This window comes from Eschrichtius robustus, chromosome 14 (genome assembly GCF_028021215.1).
Source record: "Eschrichtius robustus isolate mEscRob2 chromosome 14, mEscRob2.pri, whole genome shotgun sequence".
In the NCBI taxonomy this organism is placed as follows: domain Eukaryota; kingdom Metazoa; phylum Chordata; class Mammalia; order Artiodactyla; family Eschrichtiidae; genus Eschrichtius; species Eschrichtius robustus.
This window is the reverse complement of record NC_090837.1, coordinates 1193147-1218214: the sequence shown is the minus strand read 5'-3', so window position 1 is coordinate 1218214 and position 25068 is coordinate 1193147. Positions and strand designations below refer to the sequence as shown.

At 62.1% G+C, this 25068-nt stretch overlaps 1 protein-coding gene across 1 annotated transcript; it reads left to right on the top strand.

Moving 5' to 3' along the window:
* The first annotated feature begins 1485 nt into the window (after window positions 1-1485).
* On the top strand, window positions 1486-23367 carry MMP17 (matrix metallopeptidase 17). The gene is made up of 10 exons (XM_068562890.1): window positions 1486-1675; window positions 11473-11605; window positions 12419-12548; window positions 13120-13403; window positions 14360-14536; window positions 16066-16165; window positions 17830-17912; window positions 18012-18164; window positions 21387-21644; window positions 22424-23367. The coding sequence occupies exons 1-10, from the start codon at window positions 1523-1525 to the stop codon at window positions 22735-22737; spliced, it is 1785 nt and encodes a 594-aa protein (XP_068418991.1). The 5' UTR covers window positions 1486-1522; the 3' UTR covers window positions 22738-23367.
* Window positions 23368-25068: the final 1701 nt, after the last annotated feature.

Genomic DNA, 25068 nt, shown 5'->3' with positions numbered 1-25068 from the left:
ATTCTGATCACGTCCTTGTGCAACTTGATCCAGCCTTGCCTGACGTCAGCCTGCTCTGAGATGGCCTAGTTTAATGAGCCCATAAATTTCCTTTCCCTGACCAGAGCCAGTCTGAGCCAGGTCTTTGCCAGTAGCATTGAGCAAAGCTGGGGGATGTGCCTGTGAATGGTCATCGTATGCAGGGTCCTCACTGCAAGTGATCTCAGCGGGTCAATATAACGGTCTTCTGAGCAGGTGCAGAATCTCCATGCTCCAGAACAGGCCACTGAGGCTTGGAGAGTAACAGGGTAGGATGAGCAAGACCCCAGCCACGGGAGGACAGTGGAGAGGAGGCTCTGCCCGAAAAACCCAGCCCTCACCTGGGTGGAGGGGCCACCACTCCCCTCAGACTGAGGGAATGTGGGTCAAGCAGAAGCGCCTGGGCCTCAGTTTCCCTGTCCGTAGAATGGGACCTCAATCTTGATAGCACCAGCTGTGATGGGGGGAGGGGAGGAGTGAAGGGGTGGGGGAGGGGAGCAGTTGTAGAAACAGAACTAAGGTGTAGGGGCATTTGCATCTGAACGCCCTGCCCAGGATCCTTTGGCTCTGTGACCCCCCACAAGTTATTTAATTTCTCTGGGCCTCAGTTTCATTTGAAAAATGGCAATGATAGTTTCTATCACGACAGATGTTGTGAGAAGTGAACGATTATATATGGCAGGCTCTGAGCTTGTGCCGGGCGCGCACTGACCTCCCAACACACGTCACCTACTATCATTCTCCTCCCCAAACCCACAGCGACCACGGACCCGCGGCCCTCGCTGACTCCCAGCTGCGCCCAGACCCCACCAGAGTCAGGGCCGCCGCCCGCGCCCCTCTTAGTCTCTCACCCCACCCCCTCCCGCAGTCCCTCCCGAGCTCCCACCCCCAGCCCCGCTGCAGCCCGGCTCCCCCCACGCCCCCAGCCCCTCCCTGCCCCCACCCCTACCCCGACCCCTCCCACCCTCCCTCCTCCACCGCCACCCGACCCCACCTCCTTTCTACCACGGTGCAAAGGCTCCCCCAAGCGCCCGCCGGGCGCGCTGCGGCTGCCGCTCCGGGTCCCCAGCCCCGACCGTGAACCCGTGCTTGGCGCGGGGTCCACGTACGCGCGGTCGGGCGGGAGGCGGGGTCCGTTCCCCGGGGGTCGGCACAGAGCCGCGGACTGTGCCCCCGCCTGCAGGCCTCCGCCGCCCCGGGGCCGTCTGGGGACACTCGGGAAGTGTCTTCCTTCGGGCCGCCGCAGCCAAGGTCCCCGTGTGGACTCGCCGGGCGGGGCGTGGGTGAGGTGTGAGCATCCTCCTGGGAGCGCGGGACTCTGGCGGGAGCGGGGCGCGGGCCCTTTAAGGCGGGGGCGGGGCGAGCGCCGGCGGCGTTTATTAGCATATATTAGCATGCCCCGCCCCGCCGCTGGGAGGCGGCGCGGGGCTCGGTCGAGCAGGCAGCCTGGCGCGGGCGCGGGGCGCACGGGCGCGGGGACTGCAAGCGCCGCGCCGTCCGCCCTATGAGCGCGATGCGGCGCCACGCCACCCGCGGGCCCAGCCCGCCGCCTCCCCGGGCCCGGGTCCCGCCGCTGCCGCTGCTTCTGCTCGCGCTGGCCGCCCGTGGGGGCTGCGCCGCACCCGCGCCCCGAGCCGAGAACCTCAGCCTGGGAGTGGTGAGTGTGCGGCCGGGATGCGGGGCTCCCGCGGGCCGGGGAGACCCCATCGGGGCGACTCGGTGCCTGCGGGAACTCGGACGCCCTGCACCCATTTCCTGGGCGGGAAGGCTGAGGCTGGGTCACAGGCTGTCTTACGCGCGCGCACCCGGGTCTGGGAAAGAGGCGGCGGGTCCCTCCCGGGCTCCGTGCGCTCGGAGCCCGCCGCAGTCGCCGGAGCCCGCGGAGGTTGGGGGCTCACCTGGCCCCAGCCCCGTTCCCTGCTCCGTGCAGCCCCAAAGGGGCCCCTGAGGCGGGTGGGACAGCAGTCGCAGCCGCCCAGAGCAGGGCGGTCCCGAGTGCGTTCCCAGTGGGAGTGGCGGGGGGGAGGGGTGCGCGCCCACAACCGAGAAAAAGACAGGGCTGCTGAGTGTGGGCGCCCCGGAAAGTCGGTGGTTTCGAGTTTGCTCCGTTGAGATGTTGAAGATGTTGGGGAGCAAGGGAGCCGGCCTCCCAGCCCCCCACTGGGCACGGGTCTTGGCCCTAGTCCCTGTCCCCTTCCACCCCCAGGGTGGCCGGCCTTGCCTTGCCACCCTTGTCCCTGTCCTGAGCCTGGTGGAGTCCCCCCTCCCATTCCCAGGCTCGGATGTCGCCGTCCCGCCTTCTCCTGCGCCCCTCCCTCAGTATCAGCTGTCCCACTGGCTTGGAAACCATACTGGGGACTGCGCAGTGGCTTCTTCCCGCAACCCCTCCCCCGTTCAGCCCGCCAGGCTTGGAGTCTCCTGTTCGGGACCTGGAAGATTTAGATCAGACTTTATGGGTCTCACCACCCCCGGGCCCCGGGAGGCCAGGCGAGGGCGAGAGCAGGGCGGTGGGTGAAGCAGATTCCTTCTGAGGCTTCCGCCCCTGCAGTTGCCCTCACTTGCACAGATGAAGGGACAGGGCCGGGGACCTTGGCTCCCTGCCCCCGCCCCCGGCCCACGGCAGTCTCCTAAAGGGGTGCGATAAGGCTCCTCTCCCAGGCCGGTGGCATTCTCGAGCTCCAGGTGGCTTTCAGGCCAGTGCAGGCATTTGGGCGGCATCCGTAGCCCCGTGGTTGGCAGGACTCGGCCACAGTTTCTGGATGAGAAACAGTCTGGGCCACCCCCGCCCAGCTGCCGCAACCCCTGCAGCCGCCTGGGGGGGAACAACCACAGTCCCTGCTGTCTGCATCCAGACGCCAGAGGGTCCCCAGAGCCGCTTCCTCCCAGCCAAACTGCTCTGAAATTGGAGTGCCTTTACCCACCTCCTCCGGGCCCTGGGGTGTCCTGGATGCCCTCCTGGGGCGCATGCTCTGAGGGCATCAAGTCTCTAGGTCTGGGCTGGGTGGTAGTAGAACCAGGCTCCCACCTTCCAGCTGTGAGGGGCCCCACGGGAGGGTTCCTGGGGGTCAGGCCCGCACAGTCAGGACGTGGAGCTCCGGGCCCAGCCAAGTTCGTGTATCACACCCAGTGCCGTTCTGAAGTTTCTCGCCGCCCACCCAGAGGAAGCGGGTCAGGTCCACACTCCTGCTCCTGGCTCGCACCTCCATGCCTCCTCCTCTCCCTGCTCCCCTGGGTTCCCCGGCACCCGGGGCACTGGGCAGGGGACGTGGCTCCCCAGCCTGGAGCCCCAGAGACAGCAGGGCCCTGGTATCCAACCCGGCGCGTAAAGAGCAGAGGACGCTGCCCCTGCCCAGGGAAACCCCACCCCCCACCCCCCAGGGAAGGCCGGGGCCCCTCCAGCCTGAGTGAGAGAAACCTTCCTGCCTCCTGCCCCCGACTTGTGGGCCGAGGGCGGTCTCTGGTGGCCTTCGGGGGAATGACACCTCAGCGCATCAGACCCGGAGGTGCAGGAAGGCTGGGAGACCAGCAGGGATTTGCGGGGAGGAGGGAGGACTCCTCTCCACCCCGCTCTGCAGGCTGCCCCCAGGGGCCCACTGACTCTGGATATTCGGGTCTAGGGCTGCCAGTGAGGAGAAGGGCCCCTTTGTAAGTGTGACCCAGCTTCTGCCAGACAGAGCCGTGCCCAGCGGGTCTCTTGTGCGCTGGCTGTCCCCGGGAGGGGGCTCCCCAGCCCAGCCCGCCCGAGCCTCAGAGAACAAAGCAGCGGATTGAGGCCTGCCTCGCCGTCCAACGGTGGGCTTTCGGCCTCGGCGGAGCGGGACAAAAGAGCCCCGTGCCCTCCTGGGGTTGTCGACTGTGCCGCAAGTCCTTCTGGGCCCGTTTTCATTATTTTATTTCTGAGTAGGTAATACCCACAGCAAAATATTCAGGTCGTACAGAAGGGTCTGCAGGGGCCGTTGTCTCCCTCATTTCCTGAGGATCCTTCCAGAGGTTGTCTGGGCACGTAAAAGGGCATGGGGACCTCGGTCCCTTATTGCTACGGATGACAGCCTGCTGTCCACTGCTGTGTGCCCTGCTGGTTTCACTTCCCAGTCTAGCCTGGAGAACCGGCCGTATGGGAACGTCTAGGTCCTCCCGGTTCTTTCTGCCCACCCGTCGCATTTCACTGCACGGATGTCACATCCATTAGCCAGACCCCCGCACGGACGTGCAGGCTGTTCCTAATACTGCGCCATAGCCAGGAGCTGCCAGGACGCCCACTTACTGCGACATGAGTATGTGAGGGACCCAGCCCTGGGGGAGCCCAGGTGACAGGCATGCACGTAACGTATCGTATGTTGGCAGATATGCCACCGTCCTCTAAAGTTTGTTCTCAGGTTTCTATCCCAGCAACAAAGTCTGTGAGCCCTTGTGCCTTGTACCACGCGTGTCGGCAGGTCTTTTGATCTCTGACACCCAGGCGGTGACAGTGGTTTGTGGCTGAGAGTATGTGCGGGTGGCCGGGAATAAGCAGCGCCCTCAGCGGCCCAGGGGGCTGGGCAGGGGCTGGGGCATCTGTGAGCACATATCCCCCTCCCGGGGGTAGGGAGGGGGGTGGCGGGGGTGACCGTCACCCGGGCCTCAGCCAGTCGCCTCTGGGTCGCCGCTGCTCAGTGCCAGCACCCCAGCAAGCCTCTGGCACCTCGGTGCACTCAGGACCCGTATCAGACCTGGCTTGGGGCCAGGAACATCCCTCTCGGCTGCAGTCAGGGAACCCAACCAAGGGGACCAGGGATGATCTCACTGAGCCGGCAAGAGGGGAGCCTCGGCTCCCAGTTCCCCTCCCAGAGCTTGAATTTAAATGTGACGGTCCTAGGACCCAGCTGGGCCCCTCCCCGACCCTGGAGGCTCGTTGTCAACAAGTGAGTTCATTTCCCAGACACTCATGGCCTTGGGGGTCTGGATGACTGAGAAGTCTTTGTGGTGCTTTCGCGGGGGCCTGTAGCGGGGGCCTGTGGCGTGGGCAGGACCACACTGGCCGCCTGTGGTCTGAGCCCCGGGACTGTGGATACTGACTAAACAGGCTGGCGACCAGCCTGGCAGCTGGGGAAATGTCGTTGCTCTTTCAAGGGGCTCTGGGACCAGCCTCTGGGTGTGGATCCCAGGCTGCTGCTCACAGCCTGGGATCTGAGTGTTGGGCCTCAAGTCTCCTCGTCTGTAAAGTGGGGCCATGAGAAGGGGGCAGTGGGGACGTTCCCTGGGTGATGCCCCTGAATCTCTCACCACAGCGTCTGCAGGAAGTAAGCTGCCTTCGTGTTCTGAGGAGGGGGTGCCGGAACGGGAACAAGGGCTTGAGGGCTCACCGGGGTCCTGCCTGACTCAGTGCCTTCCTGGGGGTTTCCGAGGGTGCTTTGCGTGCATGTGGTTTTTGCCTCTCGGTTAATGGTGGCTCGGAGCTTCCAGTGAGATGCTGTGGGTGCAGGGCCTGTGCTGAGCACGGGAGGGGTGACGGGTGCGTCTGTCACACGCTAGCCGACAGCCTGCTGTGTCCCCCCCAGGCACTGTCCAGCTCTCGGGACGGATGGACAGTGGCCTGGGCAGGATGCGGAGCCCACTTCCCGCCTTTACCTGGCCCGCCTGCCCACTCCTCCATCCTCTCTTCCCTCTGTGTCCCAGTCCTACCCGTTCCTTTCTGCTCCCTGAACTTCCAAGGCTGGTTCCTGCCACAGGGCCTTTGCACTAGCTGTTCCCACTGTCAAGAATTCTCACCTCGGCTCATCATCTGGCCAGCTCCTTCTCATCCTTCAGGTGCCACCCCCCCCGAGTACCCATTTAAGGAGCCCCTCCACCCTGTCTCACTTCCCCTCATAGCACAGCGGTCCTGGGAATAGGCCCTGAAGCCAGATAGCCTGGGTTCCCCTCCCAGTTCTGCACTGTCTGGCTGTGTGGCCGTGGGCAAGTGTCCTGACCTCTCTGCACCTCAGTTTCCTCATCTGTAAAATGGTCATAATAATAGCGCCCACCTATAAGATCATTTCAGTAGTTCTCTATTGAGCGCCTACTGTGTGCCAGGCGTGAACTGAACCCCACAGACCCCTGTTCTCACAGCTTTCCCCTGTGGGTGCTGTGAGTAATTGAGCAGCGCTCAATAATCATTGGCCATTAGGATCACTTATCATTTATCATCTGTGACACATATCACGTGTTTATCTTTGGCTTTCCGCACGAGACTGTCCCTCCTGGGTAGACAGCAGGACGGTGTCTCCCCAGATCTTCCCTGTCCCCCCAGCACCTGGCACAGGGATCCCTCGGTGAGGGTGTCGGATGGATGGGTGGACCGTCAGGGGGGGTTCTGGGAGCATCCCCCTGGGGAAGATGCTGGGGGGAGGGGTCATCCCAACCGCCGGCAGCCCCTGGAGGAAGACCCACCCTGCCGGGGGGCCACCAACTCCTTTCTCTCTGGGTCTTTAGCGCCCGGATGGCCAAGCGGGTCACACAGTCTTGAGCCAGAGCTGCGCCCTGTGACCGCGAGCCATTTCCGCAGCTGCACGTGGAGGTGATGGTGACACCGCCCTCGTGGGTGCTGAGGAATGAGTGGGTGAAGGTGCAGAGCCGGCGGCACGCAGTGGGTGCTGAAGGGTCTGTTATTATTTGGGTCTGGGGGTGGGTGCTCTAAAGCCACTGCCCGCCCACCTCCGCTCCCCCAATGCTGTGACGGTGTCTGCACTGCCCCGGGCCTCCATTTCCTCAACTGTGCCGTGGGGCTAATGACACCCGCTCTCCATACCCCCTACAGACGAGGCTGGCGGAGTCCAGTTAGAGATGGAGGGCGAGGGGGGGCGCCGACAGTTCAGCCGTCCGTCCCCACCGTCCCGGCCAGACACAGGCCCCTCACGGGGCATCGGCGAGCCGACAGGCGTCCCGGGGTCCCGGCTGGCTTCGCTCCAGTCCTGCTCCCACTGCCAGCACGTCCGGCGAGCCCTCGTTTCCCCACCTGTGAGTGGGGACAGCAGTGGCCAGGCCTGGGGCTATGGGAAGGACCTGCGGGGGCACTGCACACAGTAGGCACTTCTTGTTTACCGGCGTAAAGCACAGCACAGCGCGGCCTTGCCTCGCCCACGGGTCCGCCCGTCTGCGGAAGGTTGGTTGCTGCGCCCCCTGGGAGCCAGCACCGAGGCCGCGGGTGCCTGCGCTTGGCGGCTCACCTGCTGGGCCGAGGGGCCGCCAAGACGTGAACGCGAGGCCACTCTGTGGCGGCGATGGCCCGCTTGCCTGTGACTTTGCTGAGGTCAGGAGGGAGTTTTGTGGTGTGTGCGTTAAACATCGTCAGGGCTGTGAACAAATGCACGTTGTGTCAACCAGCGATAAACGATGCAGAGAAAAACAAGACCAGGCGGGGGCTGGGCGGGGGGGAATGGGAAAGCCACGGGAGGGATGGTAGGTGACTGCATTTGCGGGAGGGGCCGGCGCCCCACTTCCTGCCAGTGCCTTGGGCAGGACGCCCACCTCTCTGGGCCTCAGTTTCCCCATCTGCAGTAATGGCTCAGCTCACGGGGGTCCTTGCGGGTAGGAGGGTGAGAGCATGTCCTTGGCTGTCAGGGATTCTCCAAGGCGGGGCGGCCCCTGCGAGTTTGGGGCTCCCCTCCCCTCGCTCCCCCCCCTCCCCCCCCTCAGCCTTCTGGAAAGTTCACCTTCCGCCCACACAGCCTTGTTGCCCTGGAGACACGGTCACCGTGGTGACAGTGAAGGGAGGACCAGTGAATGAGCACAGGAGGGGGCTGGCCCAGGCGACCCACAGGCTCTGTAAGGTATTGGGGGGCGAGGGGCAGGGCTGGGGACACCTGGGGGGCAAGAGGTCTGGGCCCCCACCCCAGGGGCGGTCCTGACGCAGGCACCACTGTGGTGGGTGCAGGGATTGGGGCTGCATGGGCTCCAGGGGCAGCCGAGGCGGGGCTTTTGTCAGCCTTTGCCCCATGCAAGGACCCCGGCCCCGAGGACGGCTTCTCAGCCTGGTTCCTCTGTGATCTTCCAACGTGTACGTACTACCAGGAAAAAAAATGAAACCCCGGCCCTTTGGTAATTTGCTTGTCTCCCCTGAAGAGTGGGACGAGCTGGCAGGTCGAGAGGGAGAGAGGAAGAGAGAGAGAAAGGGGCTGTCTGAGACGCCCCCTCCCTCCCAGGGCTCGAGGGCTGACTGTTCCTTCCCAGCAGGGATCGGGGCTTCTTGTTGGGGACGCTTGTGTTTCCACCGAAGGTGAGAGAACAGGATGGCTCAGGGCTGAGCTAGGGTCCCCATGGGCTCTTCAGGCCCCGCCGATCCATGCATCACCTGAGGGCGTCCCCCCAGCAAACCCACCAGGGGCTCGTCCTGTTGTCAGACACCTCCTGAGGATTTCCCCCAGCAAGCTGTCCAGGAATCGACACAGAAGCCCACCACCACTGGGGGGGCCACGGGGAGGAGGTGGGCCGGGGGTGTGAAGAGAGGGGACCGGCTTTGTGACGGGGGAGGGAGCTGCACTGGGGCCAGGTGGGATGTCTGAGCCCAAGCCTGCGGGGAAAGGTGGGGGGGAGCCCCTCCCTCCCGCCAGCCGCTCAGATCTGGTCCCATTCTTGTGGGAATGGGCTGCGCGCTGCAGTGCCCAGGGCCCTGCTGGCCGTGGTCAGAGCGGTGCTTGTCCCAGGCCGGCACAGGCCCTCCGCTCTGCCCTCGTGCTGCAAGCTGACACAGAGCCAGCCACTCAGACCTGCAGCTAAAACCTCCCGCTTTTCAATATTAGCAAACATTTCCAAACCACCTGAAGTGCTCTTGAGGCCTGAAGCCCAAAACTGCGCGTGGCCTTCTGGCCAGGCTGCCCAGCAGCAGAGGGCACAGCCCCTCTGCGAACCCCGTGGAGCCCCGCGAGGGCTGGGAGCAGGGGTCTGCTGCGGTCAGAAGGGGACAGCCGGGAGATGGGTGGTCCTCCCAGGGTGTCAGCCCCTGCCCACCCACAGCGTCTGGCCTGGGTGGACCATTACCTGGTAAGGAGAGTGGGGACGGCGTCCTCACCCAGCATCGTGAACGGTCTGAGGAAACTCCAGAGGGATTCCGCGTGGTACTGGACGCCTCCAGGCTCTGTAGCTCAGTCCTGCCATCTTAACAAAGACCTGCAAAATGTGTGTGTGTGTTTTCTGACTTTCAGAAAGAAAACGGCAGAATCAAAACCTTAAAATATATGTAAAACTTTCCCCCAAGATGTGTAGCCACAAATACACATTTTTAAAAATAATTTATATTGGAGTATAGTTGATTTACAGTGTCGTGTTAGTTTCTCTTAGTACAGCAAAGTGGATACAAATACACATCTGTAACCTGGAATGCTCTCTTGGGCATCTCCAGGGCCCAGACAGTGATTAGCCAGGGGACCCAGTAAATCCTGTTGCCGGCTGACGGGATGCATTTAAATGTGTTTGAAGTGATGTGAAGGGTGGTCCTCCCGAAAGAAGGGTGCTCAGGGGTGGCAGAGGCCTCAGTGCCACAGAGGGCAGAGCCCAGGGTCAGGGGTGAGCCTGTCCGGCCCCCGTGCTCCCCTCGTCTGAGCACAGGATGTCACTCAGGGGTGAGCCTGTCCGGCCCCCGTTCTCCCCTCGTCTGAGCACAGGATGTCGGTGTGGGGTGTCCACTGGGAGCATCCTTTGCTTGCTCTTCACTGTCCTGCCTGGGCCTAAGAGGGACCCCCAGACCTGAGGGGGGTCTCCTGGGTCCCCCAGTTCTGCGCATTCTGGGGGCTTCCTTCAGGAGTTGAGGAGGAGGTAAAGGAACAGAGAGACCCCAGCAAGGACTCAGTGTTTCCTGAAAAGGAGGGAATCCAGCTAGTCTGCTGCAGGTGTATGCAAATTATATGCAAATCATTGAGGACCCTCCTGGTCAGTTGCATCCCCTGGGAATTCCAGGAGGCTAGACCCCCTCCCACTGGGCCCCCTGTGGGGGCAGATCCCCAGGGCGGGGAGTCCTCAGGCAGGGGCTGCAAACTCGCAAGCTTCTGGGGGCCCTGCAGGTAGCATAAATGAATCAAGGATTTTTTAAATGTCCACCAAAAAAAAAAACATAGACCTGCAAAGCGGTGCATTTCTTGATGCCTGGTCTGGGAGGGGTGGAGCTCAGAGAGTCTCCAAAACCCTGCCTTCCACCCACCTGTGGGTCCTCCGGAAGCTGGGTGATGAGCCCACCCCCGGCACTGCGTCCATATGGCTGAGTGCTTTTTTTTTTTATCCTTTAGGACATTTTTTTTTTTTAGCTGCGTTGGGTCTTTGTTGCTGCACACGGGCTTTCTCTAGTTGTAGCGAGGGGGGCTACTCTTCGCTGCGGCGCGCGGGCCTCTCACTGCAGTGGCCTCTCTTGTTGCAGAGCATGGACGGGCTCTAGGTGTGCGGGCTTCAGTAGTTGTGGCTCGCAGGCTCAGTAGTTGTGGCTCACGGGCTTAGTTGCTTTGCGGCATGTGGGATCTTCCCGGACCAGGGCTCGAACCTGTGTCCCCTGCATTGGCAGGCGGATTCTCAACCACTGCGCCACCAGGGAAGCCCGGCTGAGTGCTTTTTATGGGATTGTCACACAGCTTGGGACGTGGGCGTGAGCACCATGTGGCAGTTGAAGAAACAGAAGCCCCCCAAGAGGTCCCCACGGATGGCATTGGTGCCTCCCTGTCCCCTGGCCCCCCACAGATGGTAAAGGGGTTCTATGTGTGTCCGTGGTAAAAAGGGTTGCCCCCCATTCCTGCTTCCTGTTTGGCTCAGAGGACCCCCACTGGGGCACTTTGCAACAGAGCTGTCTGCTGACAACATGCACTTTATATGGAGGGTACCTGTGTCAGGGCTGATGTGAGCATTTCCACATTCTAACTCTTTATATCCTCACATCCATAGGCGAGGAAACAGCCCAGAGGGGGTGTGACTTGCCTCAGTTGCGCAGTGAGGAGGGGGCTGGGTGGGATTTGCACCCAGGCAGCCTCGCTCCAGAGTCTGGGCTCTTAACTACTGTACACATGCAGCTCATAACCAGATTCCTAAAACCAGATCCTGAGCCCATTGCCCTTCTCAGCGTGGGTTTCAGACCTTGGGTCCTAAACTGCTGCCTCACAAGCCAGCTCAGGGCCTGAATTTGGCACTCATGATGTTAAATAACCTTTTAAAAATTTCACTTTCCTAAGTGTCCCCTGGGCATTTTGCTGCCTCAGGAGGAGTGAGGTGGGGCAGGCTGCCATGAGCAGTCACACAGGTTGTGCACTGCTCAAGCCCACCCATCTAAGGGCCATCGAGTTTATTAAGACACTTAGGCAAGGAAGGAGCATGAGACACCCTGTGGGCTACTGGGCAGGGGCTGGAGTGTTGATCTGGGCTAGGAGAGGCCTGCCCCTCCCCGCAGTGATGGCCCCAGGCAGGCGGCTCTTCTGTGGGGCTGAGCCCCCCACCTCCACCCCTCACTGTACTCTCTGCCCGCAGGAGTGGCTGAGCAGGTTCGGCTACCTGCCCCCAGCAGACCCGGAAACGGGGCAGCTGCAGACGCCAGAGGAGCTGTCCAAGGCCATCGTGGCCATGCAGCGGTTCGGAGGCCTGGAGGCCACTGGCGTCCTGGGTCAGTTCTCAGGGTGCAGGGGGAGATGGGTGAGCTGAGCCCAGTTCCTCCTAACTGCCCCCTCCAGCCTGCCCTGCTGTCCTGGGATGGGAGGGAGGATTCCCGCCACATGGGAACCCTCCGTCATCCCCCTCCCCGTCCCCCTGGCCGTGGGCACAGCAGGGGGTGAGTGTGTACCAGCTGCACCCAGACCCCCTTTCCACACTTTCAGTGGGGTCTCAAACTCCATGCCACGGGCCAGGCAGGCCAACTGTCGGAGTGGGGTCTGGCCACCCACGCCCCAGTTGAGTCGCCCCATTGGGGTGCCAGGCCTGTGCTGTTGAAACTGCCCGCTTTCTAAGAGAAACCAGAAATCTGGGGGGTTTATGTGAGCACCCCACTTTTTACATTTTGGCCACAAATTCCAATTTTGTAAAGACTCTTCGAAGGGCCAGCTGATCAGAACATGTCTGTCCCCAGGCCTCTCAGGAGTAAACACGTGTGTCACACACAGAGCCGGTCGGGTGTGTGTCCCGTGAGATGCAGGGAACATTGGCCAACGGTCCGAGTTGGGGCCGTGCCCCCTCCGACTGCTCAGGGCCCTGCCGTACATTAGTAAATGCTTGGAGAGCCCCCCATCCTGGTCTGTGGACGTACCCCTGGCAGGGGGGCCCGACATAGCTGGAGGCCTGGGCCTCGTCCCCCCAGACCCGGTGCGGGGAGCGAGGGGGACGGGACTGGAGTCGGTGCCAGCTCTCGGGGGGCTGCTGGGAATCCCAGGTCGGGGGTGAGCGTGCGCTGGGCCTGACCCCCGCCCGCCCGTCCGCCCTGCAGATGAGGCCACCCTGGCGCTGATGAGAACCCCACGCTGTTCCCTCCCTGACCTCCCAGCTGCAGCCCCGGCTCGAAGGAGGCGCCAGGCTCCAGCCCCGACCAAGTGGGGCAGGAGGAACCTGTCATGGAGGTGGGTGGGCGGGGCTCCTCCTGGCCTGGCCTTTCGGGGGTCTGGGCGGGTGGGGCTCCACCTGGCCTGGCCTTTCGGGGGTCTGGGTGTCGGGGTGGGGGGGGGGGCTGCCAAAATGAGCACCCACAGACCAGGGCTTAAGAGACAGGAATTTATCCTCTCGGTTCTGGAGGCCAGAAATCCGAGATCCAGGGGCCCCAGGTCCCTTGGAGGCTGTGAGGGAGAATCCGGCCCGGCCCCTGTCCAGGCGCTGCCAGCAGCCCTGGGCCCGTGGCTCCGATCCCTGCTTCCATCTTCACGTGTCCTCCTTCCGTGTCTGTGTCCCCTTCTGTCTGTTGTGAGGACACTCACTGGATTTAGGGGCCGCCCTAATCCGGGATGCACTCGTCTCCATCCTCGCCCCAGTTACGTCTGCAAACCCCATTTCCAAATAAGGGCCCCGGTGTGCCCCCCGCCAACCCTCCTGGGGCAAGTTGTTCCAGGGAGCGCACTCCAACCTGGGGCCGGGGCACTGGGCCTGTCCCCGCGACCGGCCCGGCGACCGACCCAGCTCTGACCCCGCCTGCCCCAGGGTCCGCACGTTCCCGCGGGACTCGCCCCTGGGCCGCGACACGGTACGCGCGCTCATGCACTACGCGCTCAAAGTCTGGAGCGACCTCACGCCCCTGAACTTCCACGAGGTGGCCGGCAGTGCCGCCGACATCCAGATCGACTTCTCCACAGCTGACCACAACGACCGCTACCCCTTCGACGGCCCCGGCGGCGCGGTGGCCCACGCCTTCTTCCCGGGCGACCACCGCACCGCAGGGGACACCCACTTTGACGACGACGAGGCCTGGACGTTCCGCTCCTCAGGTGCGTCCGGGCTGGGGTGGCCCCGGGGACCCCGCATAACCCCCGGCCCCTGGCGGAGCCCACGATGGTGTAGGGGGCCACACCAGCCCCCCGCGAAGAGGAAACCGCTACGGCTCCCCTGCCTAAAGCCGTGGGCACCCGTCCAGCTTGGGAGGGCAGCTCTGCGTCCTCCTCCAGGCTGACCTCACCAGCCGTCTCTGGCACGGGCAGCCCACCTGGCGGAGCCGGGCTGGGCTCGCAGGCCTGGGACGTGACTCCGTGAGCCAGGCTTGTCCTCACTCTGGTCCAGCTCCCAAGAAGGAGTGCAAGCTTGTAAGGCCTCTGCAGGCCTAGGCACGCCATCACTTCTGCTAAGTCCCATTGGCCAAAGGAGTCGCAGGCCCCTAGCTTCAAGGTGGGATGAGGGGCAGAGCCACATGGCACAGGCTGTGGGTACGGGCGGGGAAGACGGGGGCCTTGTGGGGTGAGTCTATATACCAGACTGGGGAGCCCATCCCAGCTGGAGGAGCCAGAAGTGGCCCCGTAGAACCTGTGGGTTTTATGCCTTGATGGGAGCCCAGGCCCGTCCTATGGGGCCTGGAGAATCTCTTCAGTGCTGTGGGGTTGAGGGAGCTTACAGTGACCCCTATAACTTGGGATCCTGATGGCCAGCAAGGCCTGAAATATTTACCATGTGGCCTGTACAGAGTAGTTGGCCAACCTTACTGTGAGGGGCACGTGGTAGGTGAGGGGGACGAAGAGACCCCCAGGGCCCGAGAGGCCCCTGTGAACTCCACAGGGCCTCCTAGGAAGCAGACAAGCCCTGAGTGACCCCACCGGACCCGTCTGTCCAGGACCGGGGCCTCCTCTGTAACCAGCCTGGGGGACTCATCTCACCCCACCCCACGGGTCCCGTCCCCAGGGCCCCGCAGGAGCTGGCGGTGCCTCCCTGGGCTCACTGGCTCCTGTGTCCCCAGATGCCCACGGCATGGACCTGTTCGCAGTGGCTGTCCACGAGTTTGGCCACGCCATCGGGCTGAGCCACGTGGCGGCCACACGCTCCATCATGCAGCCGTACTACCAGGGCCCGGTGGGCGACCCGCTGCGCTACGGGCTCCCCTATGAGGACCGGGTGCGCGTCTGGCAGCTGTACGGTGAGTCCTCCCCCCAGAGCCGTCACGGGTCGCCCGGGGATGGGGACAGCAGTGCCGGGGACCCCCAGAGCACAGAACCCCACGGAAGAGGGCTGGTTCTGTCTTGTTCACTGCGTGCTCTGCATCTGGGACCGCCTGGCACACGCTGGCTGCCCCGCAGTGTGTGTGGAATGAATAAGCAGGTGAGTTGTGTCGCCAGGGGTCCCTAGGACCTGGGGCCCCGCTGCCCTTTCCACAGAGCTCATCTCAGAGCTCCGGGCAAGATCCCACGTCCAATCCCCAGACGGTTTCAGGTTGTGACAGCTGACGTTGATGGCGACCCAGGGCCCACGCAAAGCACTTACGTGTATTAAGTCATCCAGTCTTTACAACCTGTGAAGTAGGTTCCACGTCCCCACTGAGAGATGGGAGCGCTGAGCCAGGACCGACCCAGGGCCAGCTCCGGGGCCCCCTCTGCTGGGGACACATCAGGCAATGTGGCAGAAGGAGGTCTGTCCTGGGAGCTGCAAGAGCAAGGCGGGGGTGATGAACCCTCCCCCAGTCACCCCCCTTCTCCACGCTGGTCTCCCTAACCCCACCCCAGTCTGCCCCTACCCACAGCGGCCAGAGCAGTCCTCTTAAAGCCCGGGATCGAGTGCCTCACCTCGGAGGCCAGCCTCCCCTCATTCCACGTTGCAGCCTCTCCCCTCCGCCTGGACCCCCCCACCGCTTCACTGTTGCCCCAGCGCTTACCACCCTCTGACATCTGTGGACGTTTTTTATTGTAGTAAAATTTACGATTTTTACCCTTTTAAAGCAAACTATTCAATGACATTTGGTACATTCACAATGTTGTCCAACCACCGTTTCTCTCCACTTCCAGAATGTTCTCATCCCGCCCCCCTCCCCCCGCCATCCCACCTCACCCATTAGCAGTCACTTCCCATCCACTCCCCAGCCCCCGGCAAACACTCGTCACTTTTCTGTCTCTCTGGATTTGCCTCTTCTGGACATTTCACATAGATGGAATCATACAGTGTGTGGCCTTTTGTGTCTGGCTGCTTTCACTTAGCATGTGTGTTCCAGGGTCATCCCCGTCATGGCATGCATCAGTAATTCATTCCTTTTGACAGCTGAATAATTTTGTTTATCCATTCTTCCGTTGGTGGACATTTGGGTTGTTTCCACCTTTTGGCCATTATGAATAATGCTGCTGTGCACAATCACGTACAGCTTTGTGTTTGAACACCTGTTTTCTGTTACTTTGGGTCCGTACCCAGGAGTGGAGTTGGGGGACGGGGGTGGTGTATAAACACGCCTTTAAGTCAGTGAGGCACCTGTGCCTTCTGCCCACGCATCACGATGCTCTGGCTCCGGGGACGGGAGTCTCCCCTGTCCTGCTCACCGCCGCAGCCCGGCGCTCGGCTCGGTCAACATGCAGCGCCACCCACCCGATGGCCTCGGCTCCGTCCTGGCGGCTCCAGGAAGGGCGGTGGGGTCTGCAGGGAGGCGGGTGTGCTGGGCCCGATGCAGCCTCCTTGTCTCCACAGGCGTGCGGGAGTCCGTGTCCCCAACGGCACAGCCGGACACCCCGGAGCCCGAGGAGCCACCCCTCCTGCCGGAACCCCCTGACGATCGCTCTAGCAGCCCGTAAGCCGTGGGCCCCTCGTCTCCACTCTGCAGCCAGCACGGCCCCCAGCAGCGGCTCAGAGTCCGGAGCTCGTGGCTCTTCTGGGCCAGCTGAGCCCTGAGTGACAGTTAGTTTCTTTTCTTATGGACGGACAGTGGAGGGGAGCCCTGCTCACCCCAGCCCAGATCCGTGCAGAGGCCTTGACTTTCAAACGTGCGATTTCCTCTCACCCTTCGTCCCAGTCAGTCATCGACGGCTGCGTAACAAGCAGCCCTGCCTCATGGCATGAAACCACCACTATATCATTGGGCGCGTGGGTTCTGTGGGTCAGGAACTTGGACAGGGCACAGTCGGGGGTCGGGGGTCGGCTCCACGGTGTTGGGAACATCTGCTGGGGGCTGGAATCGTCTGGGGGCATCTTGACTCAGGTCTGGTGCCTGGGCTGGGCTGACTCAAAGGCTGGGCTCAGCTGGGCACCATCTGTGTCCCGTGCCAGAGGCTGGATTCCTAGAGTGGCTGTCCCAAGGGAGCATCCGGAGGGCTGGCAGTGCTGGAGGCCACACAGCAGCTGTCTGCCTTTTAAGGCCCAGCCTTGGCTTCGTCTAACCCTGTGGTGAAAGCGGTCAGAGCCCGCCTACTCTCACCCCCCATCCCCCAGTGGAACAAGTGCCACAGAGTCTGCAGGGGGGCGTCCCCGTCCACCCCTCCCACCTTTGCCCTCACAGCCTGGCATGCCTCCTTGCCACCTTCACGCTCACACAAAACACTAAACACAAAAGTACAAACAGAAATCTGCGTATTTAGGCTTCCGTGGTTTGTTTTGTTTTGAGGTTTGGTTTTCCAAACGTGGGATGTTTTTGTGCTTTTCTCACTCAGCTGTATGTGGTGAATTTCCACTGAGGTCAACAGATGTTGCTCTAACTTGTGTTATTATTATTCTTCATTGCACTTATTTATTGAATAAGTAACACCTGTCAGCGGTACACGATTCCGGAGGCACAAAAAGCGCTCACAGTGAGAAGTTAGTCCTCACCGCTGACCTAGCGGTCCCCTCCCTGCGGCAAACATTTGTGCGTGTGCGTGTCCTTCCAGAGAGACTCCACACGTGTATAGAAAGCCAAGCGTGTAGATGTACACGCGTGAACCCAGTGGGATGTCTCCTACGCTGCTCTGTGCCTCGGCTCTGGCCCCAGGGCCCGTGGAGGCCTCTGAGCTGAGCTGCCCTGCGGTACGCGTGTGCCCTGCCCTGTTTTTAAGTCCTGGATCGGTGGGCGTTTAAGTTCCTGACCTTCTGTCATCACAAATGTTGTTGCTGTGAGTCCTGTCCGTGGACAGAGCTCCGGACTCAGAATCGGGGTCCCGGCACGCACGCTCAGCGTTTCTGTAGAAAGTGCCCAGCTGGCTTCTCGATGCTTCGCTGGCGGCGTTGAGAGCGCCTGCTCATCCAAGCGCTCCCTGACGCTCGCTCAGGGATCCACCTTCCAACCTGCACGGCGAGCATGGGGCTCAGTTTCACCTGCTTTTCTCTCTTGACTAAACTGCTGTGGTCGCTGGGCCTGCAGGCGGTGATGCGGGCGTGCAGGGTCCTTCGGGGATGCTTGTCCCCGTGGCCTTGCCCAGCCCAGCTACCCGGGGCAGCTCGGAGTGGGGCTGCCTCCCAGCCCGGCCCTCTCTCTGCCCCCAGGCCCAGGAAGGATGTGCCCCACAGATGCAGCGCCCACTTTGACGCCGTGGCCCAGATCCGAGGCGAGGCCTTCTTCTTCAAAGGTAACCCCCTCGGGGTCCAGCGGCCGGCGGGCAGAAGAGCAGACCCCACTCTGGGCCCCAGGCCGGCCACCTGCAGCCCCACCCCCTGTGTCCCCCCAGGCAAGTACTTCTGGCGGCTGACCCGGGACCGGCACCTGGTGTCGCTGCAGCCGGCACAGGTGCACCGCTTCTGGCGGGGCCTGCCGCTGCACCTGGACAGCGTGGATGCCGTGTACGAGCGCACCAGTGACCACAAGATCGTCTTCTTCAAAGGTGGGCGCCCCCCCATCTGGGTGCCTGCCGGGCATCGCTGACCGGGGCCGCAGCCCGCGCTCCCCAGGACCCCCAAAGCTCGCGTCCACGCGGGAGGCCGGTCCTGTGCTTTGCTCTGTGGGTCCGGGCATCGCTGACCGGGGCCGCAGCCTGCGCTCCCCAGGACCCCCAAAGCTCGCGTCCACGCGGGAGGCCGGTCCTGTGCTTTGCTCTGTGGGCCCGGAGCTCAGAGCAGGGAGGCCGGTCCTGTGCTCTGCTCTGTGGGTCCGGGCATCGCTGACCGGGGCCGCAGCCCGCGCTCCCCAGGACCCCCGAAGCTCGCGTCCACGCGGGAGGCCGGTCCTGTGCTTTGCTCTGTGGGCCCGGAGCTCAGAGCAGGGAGGCCGGTCCTGTGCTTTGCTCTGTGGGCCCGGAGCTCAGAGCAGGGAGGCCGGTCCTGTGCTCTGCTCTGTGGGTCTGGAGTTCAGAGCAGAGAGTATCACATTCATCTGTGCACTCAGCCGATTTGTATTTATTGAGCACCTGCTATGTGCTCTGCACTGTGGTAGGCCCCGCAGGCACACAGTGGGCAAGACACGAAAATCCCTGCCCTCATTCTGGGGCGGGGGACACACAATAAGCACCTGCAAGTAATGCGGGAGTTAATTTCAGATAGACCCGAGGGAACGGCATACCAGGCAGAGGGAGCTGCCAGTGCAAAGGCCCTGAGGCAGGAACAATCTTGCTGATTGAAAGAACCTGGAAGAGGGTGATGAGGCTGGATCAGAGTGAAGGGTGAGGAGGCGGGGGTGGGAAGTACAGGTCGACGCCCGAGGGGCCGTGGGAAGGAGCTGGATTTAGTCTAAGAGCAGGGGGAAACTGCTCTCCCATCTCAGTCCAGGGTGACAGGTCCACTGGAGGAGGGGTGTCACTTCACCCTCAACAGCCCTGCTCCCGGGCTGGGCTGGGGAGGTGGTTCCTGCTCTTGGGGAGCATGCTGTCTCTTCGGGGAAAAGGCAAGGTGCCCCGCCTGCAGCAGGAGACTGAGCCCGGCCAATTCTGTGGGTGCTTCGGGGGCTGTGAGCCTTCCTCAGCCTCACGCACTGCTGTATGTACGTGCAGCTGTGTTTTGGGGGTGCAGGGTCTGTAGGTCCCCAGAGTGAAGCCACACAGCTGCCCTGACCCAGGCTGTCCAGCCTGGCCTCCCTTGTGTGGTGCCTGGGCTCGACCCCTCCACACTCACCCTGGCGCGCCCCCTGACAGTGGAATCACCGTCTCCCAGGCTGGATGTCAAGGGCCGGCCACAGTCATGGTGGGGGGACCTGTCTGGCATCTTCTAAGTAACTTGGATTATTTCTTAACATTTAAAAATCGGGAGATCCCCATGAGAAACCACAGCTCCAGACTTGAAATATGAGACAGTGTGGGCACTTGGGGCCTGTGCACTTGCCTGGCAGCGTCAGCTGGAGCAGGTCGGGCTGCCCTGTCAACATCACCCCACATGTGTGCCCACTCAGGAAAGCCTCACAGCCCTTCTCGTTGTGATTGCGCGGGGCCCTGTCTGCAGCTGTGCCATCGTTTCCTTCCGTTGTTGCCAGTCTCTGACAGATGATTTTTTAGAAATTATTGTTAATTGTGGTTAAAAAAAAAAAACACACACACACAATGTAAAAGTTACCTTCTTAACCATTTTTAAGTGTACAGTTCAGGGGCATTAAGTACTTTCACACTGTGTGCAACCATCACCACCGTCCATCTCTAAAGCTTTTTCATCTTGTAAAGTTGAAATTCTGTCCCCATGAAACACTAACTCCCCCTCCCCCTCCTCCAACCCCCGGCACCCACCATCCTGCTTTCTGTCTCCATGGATTTGTCTGCTCTAGGGACCTCATATCGTGGAACCACACAGGATTTGTCTTTTTGTGACTGGCTTATTTCACTGAGCATAATGTCCTCAAGGTTCATCCACGTTGTAGCAGGTGTCAGAATTCCCTTCCTTTTTTAAGGCTGAGTAGTGTTCCATTGTGTGGATGGACCACATTTTATCATCTGTCGATGGATACTTGGGTTGCTTCCACCTCTTAGCTATTGTGAATAATGCTGCTGTAGACATGGGTGTACAGATAGCTCTTTGAGAACTTGCTTTCAATTCCTTTGTGTATATACCTAGGGGTGCGGTTACTGGATCCTGCACTATTTCTATGTTTAATTTTTTGAGGAACTGCCAAACTTTTTTCCACAGCAGCTGCTCCCATTTTACATTCCCACCAGCGGTGCCCAATTCCTCGCATCCTCACCTACGCTTGCTGTTTTCTGGGGGTGGGTTTGATCGTGCCCATCCTAGTGGGCGTGCGATGGTGTCTCATTATGGTTTTGACATGCCTTTCCCTGATGACTAGTGACGTTGAGCATCTTCTCATGTGCTTACTGACCATTTGAATATCTTCCTTGGAGAAATGTCTGTTCCAGTCCTTTGTCCAGCCAAAGATTTTTTTAATGTTTTGCTTCTTTTTCATTTGTATCTTTTTCATTTGTTTCATTTGTTTCTGTTTTCACTTGTTGTTTTGTTTTGTTTTGTTTTGTTTGGCCACACCTTGCAGCTTGCAGGGTGAAAGCACAGTCCTAACCACTGGACCACCAGGGAATGCCCTCATTTGTTTTCTAAATAACAGGGTTGATTTGTTGCTAAACCCGGGTGGGAGTGGGGGACCCGACAACACACACCCAATTTTAATTCCCACCCCCTGCGGCAGAGCAGCTAAGGAAGTTTCCAGAGCGCACAGTCAAGGATATACCCAACAAGGATCTTAATCACACCATCTTCCAAAAGCTTTACATGCAGATTTGAAGTTCTTGGTGATTTCTCAACCTCTGCTTCTGTGTAAGCTGACAAGGCAGCACACAGGCAGGTCCGGTGGGCCTTGGCCCAGTGCCCTTCCTGCCCAGCCCGCCTCACGGCAGAAGTGGACAAGGCCCCGCTGACCAAAGTGGCTTCTCGGGGTGGGGGTGGGGGGTCTTGCCCCCTGTCTGTGATGTGGCCGCCTCATCTGGGCCCGCGTCCCCAGGCTGCTGGCACGTGTGGGACCCCTGCCGGGAGCACCGCAGGCGCTCAGTGAACCCTCCTGGGAGTTACACCGTGGGCACTGCGCATCGGGGTGTCCGTCTGCGGGAGGGGCAAGGGCTGGGGCCCCCGCCCGGCGCGCTGGGCGAACCCGGGCCCACGGCTCTTTCTCTCGCCCCCAGGAGACAGATACTGGGTGTTTAAGGACAATAACGTAGAGGAAGGATACCCGCGGCCCATCTCGGACTTCGGCCTCCCGCCGGGCGGCGTCGATGCTGCCTTCTCCTGGGCCCACAATGACAAGACTTATTTCTTTAAGGACCAGCTGTACTGGCGCTACGATGAGCACACACGGCGCATGGACCCTGGCCACCCCGCCCAGAGCCCCCCATGGAGGGGCGGCCCCAGCACGCTCGACGCTGCCATGCGCTGGTCCGATGGTGAGCCGGGCGCCGGGGGAAGGGCGAGTCCGGGGCTGCCTCAGCCTCCACACCTGGGGAGCGGGGACCCAGGGGCACATGCGTGCGTCTGCCCCGCCCCCCGTGCCGCAGACACCACCCGCCCCCGGAGGGGCCCCTGGGTCGTCCCCTCTGGCGCTTGTTCACCTATCCCCTCATCCCTTCCTCGCCCCCGTCACCCCTCCAGCCATAGCAGCCTCGCCTCCTGCTCTCGCTCTCTCTCTCTCTCTCTCTCTCTCACACACACACACACACACACACACACACACACCCCAGGGCCTTTGCACCTGCCATGCGTCCCCCACCCAACACTTTCCCCACCGGGTTCAGGCCTCCGCCCAAGCGTCATTGCAGCGCCCCCTGGCTGCAGTGCGAAGTACACCACCCTCCCACAGGGGCAGCTCCACCCGTACGGGAAGTTTCGTTTGTTCTATTTGCACAGCCATGTCCCCAGTACCTAGAACAGCCTGGCACATAGTAGGCCCACAGTAAATAAATAGTAGGGAAAAAGCAGAGGTCATCTCATCCATCCCCCTGCCTCCAGGCGGCTCCTTGAGCTTTCCCAGGCCTGTAATGCTCTGAGTGCCCATAGATGGGCTCCCCGGAGGCTGAGACCAAGACTCTGGCTCTCACCTGAGACATTCTACGCCCGTCCTCCCTACTGGCCCCGCAGCTCTCTGCATCCCGTCCTCCTGCCGTCTAGACCGAATCCCGCGTGCTGCAGCGGCCGGAGCTCAGGTGCCTGCCCTCTTCTCCCCCAGGTGCCGCCTACTTCTTCCGCGGCACGGAGTACTGGAAGGTGCTGGACGGCGAGCTGGAGGTGGCGCCCGGGTGCCCGCAGTCCACGGCCCGGGACTGGCTAGTCTGCAGAGACCCGCCCGCTGACCCCAAGGGCGCAGACGGAGAGGCCGGGGCCCACGCCCGGCCGGGGCAGCGCGACCACAGCCGCTCAGAGGACGCCTACGAGGTCTGCTCCTGCACCTCCATCGCTGCCCCAGCACCGCGGGCCGCGGACCCACTGCTGGCCGCGCTGCTGAGCTTCCTGTGGACAGCGGCCCGGGCCCTGGCGCTATGACATTCGGCGCTGGCCTGCGACAGGACAGAAGGGGCCACGTCCCAGAGCCACAAAGTGCAAGGACTGATGCCCGCCCCTCCAGCGCCTGAGCCAAGCGTCCCTGCAGAGCGGACCCCGCCTTGCAGATGGGGACGGTGCCACCAGCCCCCGGGCCGAGGCCACCGGGTGCAGCCTCCCCTACTCGGCAGAGGCCAGCAGAGGGCGCTGCTCCCCGGGCGCGGATGCAGGGGGAGCGCCCGCCTGGCCTGCCTGCCCTCTGCCAGCTGGGGAGATTGCGTCACGTCCCGGCCGGATCGGGGCCGGGAGCCGTCCTTTCAGTGAGCGAGTGACTGAATCTCACGGAGACTGACCGAGGAGCCAGGGGTAGGCAGGGCTGGGGGCGTTACATCAGGTCCGCAGGCCCTGGCAAGAGCAGCCCGGAGGCCCGCGGGCACCCCCTCCCCATCACCTGCCGCAAAGCCGCCCCTGGTGCTTCCGCCCGCCCGTGGGGCTTCCTCTCCTGGTCCCAGTGGGCCTGCCGGCTGCCTTGACCAGGGCAGCCGCCTCCACGGGCGAGCCCCCAAGCTGGGGCCGTGGTGGGCTTCCCTTGTGACGCGTTTCAGACAAACACGATCTCTTCCTGCTTTGTAACGGCTCAGGCTCGGCTCCCTGACGCGCCCAGGCGGTCCGAGCGTGGGCGTCCTCCGGGGCCTCGAGGGGCTCTGCAGCCCTGGCCCCAGACCACCTGCACTCTGGGGTAGGGGGCCTCCAGGAAGGCCTGTGCAGTGGTCACCAACACCTTCCTGCCCAGCGCCTCCTTGGCAACTCCATGACCCCTGGGTCATTACACCCATTTCACAGATGGACAAGCTGAGGCCCAGCTCAGGGAAACGAGCCTCCTGCCCGCAGGCAGGGGTCGGGCTGAGTCAGGTCTCAGGACCTGGGGTTCTGGCACGTTCACCCAACCCTCCCTGATGGACGGAGTGCCTACCTGCACGTGCAGGTACTGCTCTCAGTGTGGAACGTGCAGAACAAGACAAGGTCTTGGGTGAGGCACCTGGGACGCTGTCTGCCACCCCGAATGCCCTGGAGGGCCTCCCAACAGGAAGTGCAGGGAGGTGGCTCCATCCCATTGCTCCTTCTGCCCCGGGCTCCAAGGCCAGGATGGCAGCCACTGCTCTCCCACCCGGAGGGGCAAAGCATGGGAGCTGTACCCTCTTCACCCGGGAGGGCGACCTTTCCCAGAAGCCCTGGCTGCCTGCCCGCTCTCACTGGCAGGGAGTGGTTGATCAGTGCTTCTCCTGGGGGTGCGTGGACATGGGGGTGGGACGGTCCTTGCCCATCCCTGTCGCGGCCTTAGATAACCCCAAAGGTAGGGTCACCTGGGTTGAGAACCTCTGGTCTAAAGGAATCACCACCCCTCCCTGGGGCTGGGGGAGGTGAACACCTGCAGCAAAAATGGTGTCGGTTAGGAAGGGGAGAGTAGGTGAGGTGAGCATCAGGCCATGAGGGGGTGCGAAGAGACCCTGCAGGGGCTGCTTCAGAGCAGGGGTTTCTCCGGGCGGGGAGCCCAGCCAGCAGTATCGGCCTCACCCAGAGCCGGTAGAAATGCAGATTCTCGGGCCTGGCCCTACCTGCTGATCAGAAGGCTGGGGGTGGGGCTGGCCATGTGTTACCCACCCCCCATCCTGTAAGTGTGATACACGGGGAAGTTTGTGAACAGCTGCTTTCCAGGGGGCTGCAGGAAGGCCGCCCTGAGCAGGGGAATGAGCAGAAACAAAGGGAGGGGAAGGAGTTGGTTGTGCAGCGATCAGAGGGAAGAGGCCGGCCGGGGTGGGGGGACGGGGGGGAGGGCAGGTGCACACGTCCTGGGGTGCAATGGGCCTGCTCCAGCAGAAGACCCTGCATCCTCGAGATTTTCCAGGAGGAGAGCGGGACGAGCAAGGCCAGCCCACGTGGGGGATTGTAGGCTGCTCGAAGGCATTGGGACTCATTCCCTGCATCGTGGGAAGTTATCACCCCCACCCCCCAGGGTGAGGCAGAAACGTTCGCATTTTCAGAAGAGAGCTCAGGCTCCTGCAGCTGCACACCTCCACCCCTACCTGATGCCCAGGTAGCAGAGGCAGGCTCAGGGCCCATCCCGGGATGAGTGGATGCCATGGCCAGGCAGGCAGTCTCCAGGCCAGGCCCCATGCTCACTGAGCCAGGCCAGGCCACATCTCACATCCATCTGTCCGCCATCTGGTCCCTGGACCCAGGAAGGGTCTCCGCCCATCCGACCACACCAGATGGACTAAAGGTCCCTCCTGGGGGAACAGGCTACCTCTGCTCATCAAGGACGCCCCCCCGTGG